The sequence below is a fragment of the Elephas maximus genome, chromosome 19, assembly GCF_024166365.1.
Source record: "Elephas maximus indicus isolate mEleMax1 chromosome 19, mEleMax1 primary haplotype, whole genome shotgun sequence".
Classification (NCBI taxonomy): Eukaryota; Metazoa; Chordata; class Mammalia; order Proboscidea; family Elephantidae; genus Elephas; species Elephas maximus.
The window spans coordinates 36063140-36076895 of record NC_064837.1 but is presented as its reverse complement, the minus strand read 5'-3'; the positions used below and the strand labels follow the sequence as shown (position 1 = coordinate 36076895).

Sequence of the window (13756 nt, the reverse complement as noted above, 5' to 3'; positions counted from 1 at the left end):
AAAAAAAAAAAAAAAATGATGTCCATATTTACAAAGTTGAACAAATCTGCACAATACTTGATTAAGAAACGGAAGGAAAAATTAAAGAATAAAGACACGCTTTGCTTGTTCTGAAGGGGGATACTACCTAGTTAGTGGTTAGAATAAAAACTGTATACAATTTAATATAAGACATAAACTCTAGTGAGCAACTAACACATTGTCCCTGTTGTAACATCAACAGGCTCTGATTGGGAGAGAGAGGGGCATATCACATCCCAGTGCCTCCAGCGTCTTCCAATTTAAAGCAATATATTTTAACTGTTCCAAAGTACTCCTTGGCTCCTGAGTAGGAGTCCCATTGGCCTCCGTTTGTTAGGAGCCTGCCTGTCCGCACACTTGACTTCTGTCACTTGCGGTCTTTTCTTACCAAAACACAATCTGTATATTTTGGTTGGGTTCTTCTTCTTCTTCTTCTTTTTTTTTTTTTTTTTTTAATTTTTTAAAAAAGTCAGCTACGATGCTATATTCCGTCAGGATTAATATGCTGAGCAATATTTACATCTCCAAATATCAGGTCACAATCCCTATTATATGTTGAAGTTAGAATGATAAATTATCATATGCTTTGCATATCAGAGCTGGTATCACCTTTCCCATAGGGAATGCTGCCTGAAATTAACATATTCCCAAAGGTAAAATGCATATTCTCTGAAATGCATTTTATTATGACAATGCATGTATTTTACTCATAAAAACAATAAACACAAAGAATTCTACACTAGCTCTCCATCTGTGGATTTAGGACTTCAGGTTAAAATCAGTCATCCACATTGTATGAGGAGAAAAGTTGTGCTAGTGTTTATAATAAAATGACTTCTCGGGATTAGAAACCGTAACGCTGCTTTTTTATTTTGAAATGGGTTTTACTTTTTTATGATTGGTTTTAATTCTGGCATTTCATCTGGCCAACTACTACCTTGTTTAAGCAATGCTGTGAACTAAAAGGAATTTCTGATTAAACTAAAGTGGTCCAATGATAAGTTACATATACACCCTACTTTGAACAATTCCAGCCAAAATTGGAGAAAAATGCTACTATACTCTTATTAACTAATGTAATAAAATCTCCCAGTTTCATGGTTTACTTTTTGCTTTAATGAACTAAAAATAAGTTGCTGGTAAATATTTACTTTAAACTCATATTTTGATTTTATAATACTGTTTACCAAGGCGGTGATGTAGGCAAAGCTTGGGGTAAGAAAGGCATGCTCTCTACAGGCCTCATTGCTATATTGAGAGGGGCAGCTAATGTCATAGGTGTGGGCAAGTTCATTGGAGATGTGATCGTGACAGGGTGTGCTATATTCACTGGGGCAGTGACAGGGGTGGGGAGGTTGACCGGGGTAGTGAGTGTTAAAGGAGAGGTCATGGATAATGGACTGGTGATAGTTACAGGGTGCCCTATGTTCATTGGGCTGGTTATGTTAACTGCACTTGAAACATTTACTGGACTTCTCATGCTCATTGCAGCTGCTACTGTGACTGGGTTTGACATAGTCCCAGACGACACAGAGGACGTTATATTGAATGGAGTACTGAGAGTCACAGGTGTCGTAGCAGCCGTGGAGGTTTGGCACAGGTTAGCAGCTTCTAAAATAAGAAGACAAAAGGGCCTTTAGACTCTCAAAACAGTGAACAAAATTCACAAAGAGTTTCTGAATCAACTTCTTTTAATTAAAAAGGACAAACATGTAATAAATTAAATTACAGTTTTCAACCAAGTAGTCAATAAGAGGGAGGAGCCTTCCGAGCACAAGACTGGGGGCCAGGAACCCCAGTGTGTGAATCTCTTTTCTGATGCTATACCTCCTACAAGAACTGAGGCGACTTATTTAGCCTTACACTTTTGGTTTCAAGTTCAAATTTACTTACCTACCTCACAGTGATGCTTAACTTCTGCAGATAGTTAACTTCTGCAAGGTGCTCTGAGGGGAGGGGGACAGAGATACGGAGTATGGCTAAGTAGTCCCACTACTACTTCATGCAGTTCCTCTGAATTCTAAATACTCTCCTGGGAAGAGCCAACCACCAACAGGAGAAAAGAGCTTGTTTACAGAGTTGAGCCAATGGTTACACAATAACATATAATCAGAGAAATCTTCTCATGAGGCACACTGTAACTATCAGAGAGAGGTGTACATACTCAATAGTATGTGCTCTAAAGTCCTCTCAGAGGTGAAGCCACATTCTGTTATGGTTTTAAAAATTCATAATTAGGGATCAAGAAGCAAGCTATTTTATTATCACCTGCTTATATTCAGTCTTAGAAAACTGTTTTTGATTAATAATCCTGTTGTTTTTGGTTGTTTCTTAATGATGCTAACAAAGAAAAAAATACTCCTCAGTAGGCTTTATGTTCTCCTCCCCACTCCCATTTCCTCTTCTCTTTCTGGTTAACACAGTCACCTACTTTACATCTAGTATAATTTAACTGCACATATCACACACCACCAAGCATACTAAGGAGGACTAATCAGGCAAGGAGATCTTGCAGTGAGTTGGGGACCCCTAGTCCTTGTTATCTGCAAAGTCTGGGCACTTCCTAAAGAAAACTTCCCGCAAAAGTGACACTCCCATCCTGAAGCAAAATTCAACACCACCTGCTGGTTTGCCAGAAAAAAAAAAAATGGCAATATGGAGACAAATGGGTGGGCTGGCTGTGACTTGGTTGTCAAAATGGAGAAATGCATTTGAAACTAAAGACGGAGGTCTGCACACTCCTACACAGGGATCAAATCATCTCAGGTGGACCCTTGAGTTGTTAAATAGTCAATAGACAGCCCTTCCTTGGTCAATATAAGTTTGGCAGATACTATATATCAAGGATTCCCAAATCTGGCTGATGATCAAAATCATCTATCCAGGAAGCTTCAATAGTGAAATTTAGATGGGACCTGGGAAACCTGTATTTTAAAAAGCTCCCTAAGATTATGATTTAGATTGAGAACTGGTATTATCTTACTCTACATTAGGCCCAATATTTAAAGAGACATTGCTGATTCAAGTTTAGGTTTTCAAGCCAGGAGCCTTCCTTCCCTCAAGAGGTGACGTTTACTAACATGAACACAGAGGTTGCTAACATCAGTGGTCACTTCCAGAGAGATTCATGCTATGAATGGGAATATAATAGCATTTTGTTTCCTGGAGGTCAGAAGATGAGCTAAACAATTGAGTCTTATTGTGCAAGCAAACTGAAATACAATACCAAATAGAAAAGTGCTGAAAGAAAAGAGAGAGCGAGAGAAGGCCAACTTGCTTTTGAGGTGATGGTAGCATTGCTAAGGACAGTCTCCTTCGGCTTTCCCCACAGGAGTTTCACTCTCCCTTGCACGCAGCCTGCCTCTGCCTAGTGCCACCCCTCACCGCCCCCTGCCCCACCCCCGCTCCCCGCATTTTCTTTTCAATCTAACAGTTTTTTTTTTTTTAACTATGACTTAGTTAAAAACTTTTATTCTTCCTCCAAGTAAAACATTCTCTATAATACACTTTCAACCCACTAAGTAATTATCATTGCACCAAAAAACATTTTTATCAAAGTAACGACAACTCTTCATTTGAAGACAGGAACAAGCAGCACCTGAAGAAGGGTAGAAAGCCTATCTGGACTGCTTCCTTCTTTTCCTCCGATGCCAGCAGATGTATGAAAAAGAATGCTATTCCCTTTTTGTTTATCCAAACACGGGATTTTTAGAAGGGATCTGAGGAAGGGAAGAACCACGCTGCATAAAAGCAAGAGGTGAAGAAACTATACAGCAAAGGAATTACAGAAGAGCCTATATGCAGAGGATTCTTTATGAATTTAAAATACAACTGTAAGGCATGGCAAGGGTGGGAGAAGAAAGAAGGAATTTAGGAATCCGTCCTATGGCTGAGGATACACTGACAAAATGACTTACTTGAAATGGCTACACAACAGACTAGAAGCCAAAGCTGCAACAAGTAGCTATGTTGAAAACTGACACCCCAAATGATTCTTTGTAAGACATACAAGAGAGAAAAGCACACCATTCTCAATTTTTGTGACAACTACAGTGGAGTCCCTCACAGCAGAAGCACAGAACATGTTAAGTTATGAAGCTATGACTGAGGAGATTAAGGGTGAAACCAAAAGGAAAGAAGTCAGCACTATACAGTCTGAAAAGTATAATAAATAAAACAATGCAGAAAGGATACTAAATGAGCAAAACATAGCACAGTAGTAAGAAAGTGAACTTAGATACACACAAGGTTGGTATTTCACCCACCTATTTTTTTTTTTTTTCCTCAAAGTGGGAATACTTTAATAAGAAAAAAGGAGCCCATAATGCAGGGATGTCGACAACAAAATGAACAACAAAACGGAACTCTGAGCAAAGCAAAGAACAAAATTTGTCTCCAAATTTATAACGAAAAGTAAGTCGAAAGAAAGAACATGCTAAGAAGTACTGAGAATTTTTACTTTCTAGTAATAAAAACTTATCTGGAAGTTTTGTTGCCAGTAACTAAACTTTACCAGACATGTCCCACCATTTAGTAATTACAAGTTTTCACAAAGCCAGATTCCCTAAGCTCTAGGTGCTCTACTTTGATCACTTCGCACACTAAATTAAAACAATTCCGAAGCTATACCTTGACCACGGGAAGCCTCGTCTTACCTTTCTTCCTTGCTTTGACAGCTTCTTCCCACAGTCTCAGTGTCTCTACCTGCTTCCCTGGCCAGCTTGTCACATGTTGTTGCTGTTGCTGCTGCTGCTGTTGCTGCTGCTTCTGGTTGCTGGTCTCTTCACTCATGCATGCTACTCCAAAGACAAACCAGAAATACTATATTTACCTTGAAAAAGTGTGGCCATTTTTTCAAAATCCAAAACTTAGATACTTTGACTCCTCACGCCTCTGAGATCTTTCTCATTTGACTTTATAGCTCTTACTACAGTGCATCTCTTTTTGCTGCTTGTGTTTATATTGGTCATGACAGATGAGTTAATAAAATATCTAGAGAGCTACGGAAAACCAATATAAAAGAGAAAAGAGATTTCTGCTATATTAAAAAGCAAGTGTCTTTTAATGGAAGTTGGGGAATATTATCATGGATTAATCAATATGTTTACCAAAATATTCAATATACTTGCTTACTTGACCACAATGATGTACACTAAAAGTAAAATTTTTAAAAGTTAACAAGGTATAATGTGCTAGATAATAAACCCAAGGAACTTACAAAGGAGCAAAATGGATGAGATTAAAACACATTAAGCTTTCTTTCTCATTCACTTTGGCCCCCTACTTTTTGAGAATTTGATGTTTCTGCTGCATAAAGTACATATGTAACACAGAATTAAGAAAATGCTTTTTTCTAGTGGAAAAGAAATCGTAAAAGCAGCAGACTGGGTAAATTAAAGTATTAAATTTCACCCACAAGTTCTGAATGGATATATGTCCCATTTCTCTACAGATTTGGGTTTGAAAGGCAAACTTATTAATATTACTTTCACCTTTAAGGTTATTATTAACATGTTATTAATACAATCAGGAGTTAGTAGACATTGCTATTCAAGAATCTCCCTAACATTAAATAAAATAATAAAAATTGCCTAGAAAAGAAACAGCTTCCTAATTTTGTTTCTGCTATTTCATTTCCAACCCAGTAGAGCTTTTTATTCACATCCCATAGAAGGGACACACTGAAAAACAGCTGTGGGGAAATCCTGCTCTCCTAACACGGGTATTATCCGCAGTCAAGCACAGTGGAGAGTCTATCAATGAGGTTTGTGTAGATACACGTGGAGCATATTTCTGACACTGATGTGTGTTTGCACGCTTCAGTAACAGGAGGAAACACGTAAGATGGACATTAATCTAGTCCTGAGAGCATAGTGAAAATACCTTTGATACATCATAAAACAGCTAGATTTCATCAATTTGAAATGCAAAAACAAATGTGAAGAGTCACCTACTTTTATTGATGCCTTGTTTACATGTATTACAGTTGATACTTTGGCTCTGCCCATGTGTCTTTAAGTGGCTGGTGATATATGCTGCACTCAGAAGTTTCCCACAGATATTACACGATACCTTGCCTTCGTGGCGCACCATGTGTGTCCGCAGTCTGTCTTTGGTGGCAAAGGCAGCAGTGCATGTCTGCATGAGGGAGGAAAACTTTTTTTAAATATAGACTATCCTGTTCCACTCATTTTAAAATATGTTATATTCTATGCATTACTCTACCCCCATCAGCAAGCAGACTGAGCTATTTGAATTTTAATTGCATGTGTTACTCAGAATCATAATTTTCAAAACACTTGGTGAATTTTAGACACTTCCATTTCAGGGGAGGAAAAAATATCAACACAGAGTAATGAAAAGATGGGGGCTTTAGAGTCAGTTAAACCTGGGTTTAAAACCAGCTCTACAATTTACTAAACAGCATAACTTTGAACAAGTTAGTTAACCTCTCTGAATCTGTTCCTTCATGGATAAAATGGGGATAGTAATACCTACCTCACAGGACTGCTGCTGGATAAGAGCCTGGCCCCAGGCCTGGCATGCAGCAAGCACTTACTCAAAGAACATTAGCTTCCTCCCTTCAGCTGGATTTTTCTTAGAATTCAAATCATTTACTTAATAAAATCAGTCATTAACAAACTTAACTGAAAGGAGCACAAAAAGACTTCCAGCAATAACCAGAATTACTAATGCCTAAAACAGTCCTTTGATTTAGCAAAATTCTTAACTTTTTCATTGTCACAACTTATGTCAAATGAAATCATTAACGAAGAGATATTCAAATTAGAAAAAGTTCCAATTTGGCATTAACAGACAAAAATTCATTAAGTGATAATATTTGAGAGAAAATTAATATTTTCCCCTATTACAACTGAAACAATCTCAATCATCAACTCAGAAATTCAAAGCACTTCATTCTTTTACTCCTTTTAAATACATAGTGATCTTTATAAGAGCTATAATTTTTTTTCCCTCAAAATAAAAAATTTTGTTGCCCAAGGAAAGGGAAGCGTAGTTTAACAAAAACAATACATTTAAATTTTTAAATGCTCTTGCCTCACAGAATGAGAAGCTGTCGTTTATACTAAAACTAAAACTCAAATGGACCACATTTACTCAAGTCAGTGATTTTACGATCACTCAAGAGCCACGAGAGTTGATTGGCTCAGACCTTCTGGATAACGTGCATTAAGCGCTACACTAAGGATAAGTCATTTTTAACTCTTACTTGGCATTTGAAGGGTCTTTCTGTTGAATGGACATGTTTTACGTGACAGCTTAAGTGGTCAGGCCTGTGAAAGAGAGAGTTTCAACAGAAGATGTAATGGAACACACTCAGAGAAATGCTACTTACTGTGATGTGTACATGATCGGCAGATTTGGGGAGCATTTTAAAGACGGCTAGCATAATTACCAACTCCCCCTCCCCCCAGTACAAGCCTCCTTACCACTCTTGCCATTAAAAAGTCTTAGTCCTTTACCTGATCATTTTCTCTTCTAGTCAATACCAAATCACATTAGGTCTTGGTTCTTTACGATTATAAAATATCCACATTTTTAGTCCTAACGCTTGCCAGAAATAGCTACTACTATAGTAACTTTAAAAGCTTTTAAAAATAATATTCAAATGTTAGTTCCCACCACAAAAAAAAAGGAAAATATTCTCCTAAAAGTTTTACTGAGCGTCTCCCAAGTCACCTCAACTTTCAGGAAGCAAGTTCCTTTGATTCGCACGGTGAACCTCCTATCTAGTCACCCAACTGAAGTGGAAACCGGTGGTTTTGCAGTGATAAGTATCCCTGTGCCAAGTGAAGGTTTGAGTCTACCAAGGCACTTCTTAACTGACGTAGTAAGTTAGATCACTATGTCGCCACTTGTCAACTACACCAAACTGGAATTAGATCTGGAGTATAACACTTCTTTATCACCAATCTCCTCTAACAAGGCAGGCCAGCCCACATCTATTCTCACATAAACCTTCAAGATCACACAGAAATAAATCTGAAGTTTCACTGTTATAATTTAAAAAAGCAAAGCAAAACGCAGTACCTCGAGAAGCCTTTCCCACAAACACTGCAAGTATAGGGTTTGGTGATGCCTCCTTCGTGAGACCTCACATGATAAGTCATCCGGTCCTTCCTCTTGAAGCGCTGATTACAAACAGGACACTCAAAAGGCTTTTCGTCTGAATGGGAGAGCTTGTGCCGATTGAGGTGGTACACATCTCGGAAGGCCTTCCCACACATCTCACAAGCATGGTTCTTCTTGACGGGCTTACTGGGTTTCTTGACAGACTGGGTCACGGGCATAGCTGTGGTGCTGGCACTGCTGCTGGGGTTAGTGCCCGAGGAAGATGTAGTGACTGTTGACAAGATGCCTGCAATGGTTGAGACCAACGAAGTTCGGCTGCTGTCCCCAGCGATGGTGGAGATAAGGGGAACCACTGTGGTGGGGGTTTTCTTTCGCTGGGACACCAACTTGATCCCTGTGTGGCAGGACTCGTGGCGCCTCAGGTGATAGCTGTCCCTGAAAGCTTTACTGCAGTAAGTGCACACAAATGAAGTTTTGGGTTTTTCTTTTTTAATCCCAATGGCATCCTTTAATGTTTCTGGCGCAGCCTGAGGTTTCTGAGTTATAGGTATTGGAAGCAATGGTTTCTGATCAGGGGGCTCCACAGCAGAGCTCAGGAGGGGCAGCAAGCTGTTCTGTGCTGCCTGCTGTTGGTGATGGGAGGCTTCATGGGCCTAAAACCAAACATTTACACTTCAGAAACTCAGCCTCTCACAATGACCTTCAAAATTCAACATGCTCCAGACAACAGAGACCAGAAGAAGCAGTCAAAGAGCCTGCGAGCTAACTCTCTGAGATCCAGCAACCACCTAGTTACAATCAAAGCTCCTAATACAAAACATTTAAAATATCAGTGTGCAGACACAAAACTTTTTAAGTTGCTGACAGTGATCTTGCTTTCAAACAGCCGACTAAACTATATACCAGCCTGGTTCGTAAGGGATATAACAGCTGATGAAATCAGTGTGCATTAGTCTGTCAGCGCTGAAACCGAGTTTAAATAACTTGTCAAAAAAAAAAATAACACTCCCGACTTAAGCATTTAGCAGTAACACACACACACACACACACACACACACACACACACACACACACACACACACACACACACACACACACACACACACACACACACACACACACACACACACACACACACACACACACACACACACACACACACACACACACACACACACACACACACACACACACACACACACACACACAACATAATCATCTACCTGGCCATTACCTAGGAAAGGAAAGGTACCAGGTCTCTCCCTTTCCATCAGAGAACTTAGTGATTGAGCAAGGGGGCTGCTGCTAATGATGAAAGCAATCTAGTGTTCTGGATACACATGCTAGTTAAGTTTCCTTTTAAAGTTTTCACTTAACTCTACTAAAATAATTGGTTGAAATGAAACCTGCTATTATTTGACCTGGAAGGCATCTGTGAAGGTAGCCCATAGCAAAACACCTGTCAGTTGTTTCTCAGTTCATTTAATCCTACACTAGAAGTCTGCATCCTTTACCAACACTACTTGTTCAAGTCCTAAATGCTCAAAGACAGACTAATAAGAAAAAAAAAAAAAAAAAACTATATTTAAAATTCCTCCATGTTCATCTTCTTCCAGCAGTTGCAGGTTTTGTTAAAGTATCAGACATTTGCTCTGTTATAATGTGCTTTTCCATTCCAAAACTGGGGGCTGGACACTGCCTGGAAATTTTCCTTAGCTGCATTGAAACCAAAATTTCATCGTGGTTCAGGTTCTTGGTATTTATGAGTAGTTACACTCCTTGGATTCGATTCTTTCAAAATTCTCCACACCTTCATACTGATAAACATTTAGGAAATGATGGAAAATATTCCTGAAATAGTTCTTCCTAATTTTTTTTTTTAATATGTTGTTCTTTAGCAACATCATTTTTGAAACTCTTGACAGTCAGCCCAAGTCCCTAAGCTTGAGTTTTGTAATCCTAAAAGGATTATGCACTCAGAGGTAAAGAGTTCCAAATATTTTAAGCATACACTGTCCTAGGAGAGGCCCTTCTGAGCATCTTACACACTTTAGATGTTTATTCACCCTTCTCACGCTGTAATCACAAGTCCTACAGCTAACTTAAGGACAGAAAAATAAGGAGACAGACAGACGGACAGACACACACACACAGAGCTCCTCCTGATGGATAAGAACATTTCCCACACGATGCTGATGGATAAGAACTCTACCACACATGGATCATGTTTATCTTTATCTGATGGCAGCACAGCAGCTAAACCTGGTAAATGATTAGGTGGTACTGTATCCAGAGTTATCAGTTTCAAATTTTGTATTTTTTATTTCATCTTCCTTTGAGTCCTGAAAACACTCTTATTAACTATGTGCTTACTTATGAGCATCTTTTTGGACTTAAGTGATCATACTGAACTTACAGTCCACTTTCAATTTATGGGGCTCCTGTAACTGTCAGATGTCTACCCAGGAGACATCAGTAGAAACTTTACAGAATTTGAACTCTAATTTTACCCCACTTCCAACCTAGCTGTAGGATACCCAAGTTTCCATACAGTATACAAATAGTTAATAGCTGAGCTAGCTCAACATATACAACTTCAAAGGCTAACAGATCAGATAATAGAGAATGCAAATCTTCTGGACAAAGTTCAGACTTTCAGCATTTAGAGGTATTTTTCAATCCTAAATGACCATTAGTGCAATGAAGTACTAAAAGCACTTACTGCCATTTTATCAATTCAGATGTCTGTGGCAACATAAAGTATTTTTACAGCATTGCTGACGCTCACTCTCACCCGAGGGTCACACCAGGTCTCTGCTTCTTTGGTGAAATGCTGTAGAATGCCTTGACCACTACAGTAATCACTCCCTGAGGATTCCTAAGATCCCCACACTTTTACATGAAGCCCTTCTAAGACAGGTATTGGGTTTTCCCAACTTGTTCTCTGGGGGAGAGAGAAAGTAACCACCACAGCCTGCCTTCAGTGAAGTGATTTATTTTTAAAATATACTTTCTGTGTAGGTTTGTATTTGATTAGCATCATTAAATCAGAGTTTTAATTATCTCCCATCTCTTTCAACTGCAAGGCTTTTTAACCCTGCCCAAGCTATCCTTTTTCTGGGCTGGCAAAAAACAACACAGAAATGTTGTTTCATCACCCAGGGTGGAAGGATATGGCACCATGAAATCTCCAGTGCTAGAGGGTAAAAGATTTTGTACTGAAACAAATTAGCATTGGTGAGTCATATCTTGAATGTCCTGTTAGGAGAATCATCCATCAAACATTTTAACAGCTATGGCTTTCACTTTCCACCAGGTTATCTGGAAAGCAAGCAGGTGTTAAATTGTTCTAAAACATAAATTCAATAGGATGCTCCAGGAAACAAGAGAGTTTAACTCTCCATTTCCCCAGTGAAAATTTCATTAAATCAGAACTGATTAAGTCTATTCATACCTTTCCACAGAAAAGACTGAAATAGTCTCTTTACCTATTCAACTGTCTTCAGTTCTAAATTATAAGTTCTCCAACAATTTTCACTGCATACACTGCCAAGCCCAGGATCAAATATTAGTTTTCAAACTTCGCCATCAGGAAAAAAAAAAAAAAAAAGAAGATTTTAATAGTTAAAAACATTAATATAAAGTCTAATTTAAAAACTGACCAATAAATGCTTGGCATTTACTTTACTCAGGGAAAGATTAAAAAAAAAAGAATCTCAAAAGGTTTTTCAATTAGCTTTTCAAAGATTAGTTATGGGTTCTTTATGTCAAGAACTCTTTTTTCTCAATCTCCATTAAGTTTATAGACATCAGGTTTAATATGGTAAATCTACATCATTCATCACAAGAAAACCACTGCTGAGGTCCATTAATTCCACTTTTAAGTGACCATTTGAAAGTTTTTTCTAAAGACGGCAGTCACCACCTTTACACCAACCTGGGTACCAGCTAGTTATCTATCACTTTTTTTCCAATGCATTTTAAGTTGATTTATCACATTATTATCAAGCTCATTGAAGCCCAGAAAAATACCAGATCAGAATAAGAGGAAAGTTTGAATTCCATAATTTTGAATATCTTCAATTTTAAGAAGCCTGAATACATTTTAACTACGTAAAAATCAAATTACCCACATTTGAAAGAACACATGTTTTAAAACAATAAAACCAGTCTACACAATAGGGAACGTCTGAGGTCTCAAATTCCCTATATTAACTCCATTGGGATGGGTCCAGTAGCTAGGAGAACAGTATTTTGAAAATTGTGCATCCGTTCCTGGTTGGTTCTACATGGCCTCAAGCGCCCCAACTACGCTTTTGGGGTTTCACGAAATTATTCAAAGAAGGAAAATAACCCGGAGAGGCGGGAAGAACGCACTTAAAGCGACGAGCTTCCTAACGTCCTCCGGTTCGGAAGTTTCCCCGTGAGCTCATCACTACTGCCCATTAAAGTGCTCCGTTTGCAAACAGAAAACGAAGCAGGAAAAAAACTAAGTTCCAGCCCAAGTCTTCCATGCAGGGGTCCTCCGGCTAAAGTAAGCCGGCAAGAGGATTGCCAACGTATCAACTACAGTCACTTTCAAGTTTCTTGCAAAAAGCGAACACCAACACCCCAACGGGTGACTCATCTGGGGGCTTTGTAAGCAGACTTTGTTTGCTCTCTCCACTTTCCGTCTCCCCCACTTGGTCAGAGGAAACGTTCGAGGTGGGACAGGAGAGCAAAACGCTGCTGGAGAGGTCCGGCCTCCAGGAATCCCGGCACCCGCCTCGCCCCTGTCGCCCCACTCCCCTCGCCCGGGATCGGCTGGGGGATTCCCCGGGCTGAATGGGACGGCGGGAGAGCTGGACAGAGGGAAAGGGTGTCAGCTGCCAAGGCTCGGCAGAGGTTTGGGAAAGAAAAATGGAAATTCAGTGAAAAAGTTTGGGGAAGACGTACACACTCAAAACACACTCCGAAGGGGTAAACACGGGGGGGGGCGGCGGATAGGGGGAGTGGCGGGGAGCCCAGGATGCCCGCTATTCGCGGGAATAGGGGGTTCAGAAAGTCAACAAAAAAAAGAGAGGAGAGGGAGGTGAAAGGAGGAGGAAAGCGAAAGATGGATGAATTATGGGGGAAGGGAAGGAAAGGGACTCAGAGTAGGACCTGGGGACCCCCTCACCCCACGGTGCGGCCCCGGGCCGGACGCGCAGTGGCCGAGCGGCCCGCGCTAGCCTATCCAGCGGCCCGGCGCCCTCCTTTCTCTGGTGGTGACAGCGACCGGCCTCCTCCCTTCCGCTTCAGAGCGGGAGGGAAGGGTGTGTGTGTGCGTGAGTGTGCTGGGGGGGGGCCCCGGGGCTCACCCCGAGGCCTGCTCTCTCCCCCGCACCCCGTGAGGCCGCCTCCTTTCACCTCAGCAGCCCCGCTCCTCCGGGGCTGGCGGGCGGAAAAACAAAGGGGGATTAAGGCCGGGCCGGAGAGCGGAGCCGGGAGGGAGGGGAGGAGGAGCGCCCTCCCGCCCGCCAGCCCGGGGCCCGGCCCCCCTGTCCCCCCCGTGCCCCCCGGGGGGGCCCCCAGTACCTGGAACAGGAACGCGGTCCAGTTGGCCTCCATGGCTGCGGCAGCCGACCCCCCCTCCTCCCCACTCCCCCCGCTCGGGGAGCCT

The 13756-nt window shown here is 40.7% G+C and overlaps 1 protein-coding gene across 3 annotated transcripts; it reads right to left on the bottom strand.

Annotated features, from left to right (window-relative positions):
- On the bottom strand, positions 1-13756 carry VEZF1 (vascular endothelial zinc finger 1). Of its 3 annotated transcripts, none has more exons than XM_049859486.1 (6): positions 13672-13756; positions 8074-8768; positions 7253-7316; positions 5976-6177; positions 4677-4817; positions 1-1632 (listed from the first exon to the last, which is right to left on the bottom strand). In XM_049859486.1, the coding sequence occupies exons 1-6, from the start codon at positions 13702-13704 to the stop codon at positions 1205-1207; spliced, it is 1563 nt and encodes a 520-aa protein (XP_049715443.1). In that variant the 5' UTR covers positions 13705-13756; the 3' UTR covers positions 1-1204. The 3 variants fall into 3 exon arrangements, with proteins under 3 accessions (XP_049715443.1, XP_049715444.1, XP_049715446.1); XM_049859487.1 differs by having other exon boundaries at positions 5976-6159; XM_049859489.1 differs by lacking the exon at positions 13672-13756 and adding an exon at positions 10838-11586.

What these genes read in the sequence shown, in the direction of transcription:
- VEZF1 (XM_049859486.1), bottom strand. Translation starts at nt 13,704, where the DNA reads ATGGAGGCCAACTGGACCGCGTTCCTGTTCCAG. An exon ending in TGTGGGAAAGGCTTCTCGAG is followed by an intron (nt 7,317 to 8,073) that starts GTACTGCGTTTT and finishes TCTCTTTCACAG; the next exon opens with GCCTGACCACTTAAGCTGTC. An exon ending in TGTCAAAGCAAGGAAGAAAG is followed by an intron (nt 1,633 to 4,676) that starts GTAAGACGAGGC and finishes TTCTTATTTTAG; the next exon opens with AAGCTGCTAACCTGTGCCAA.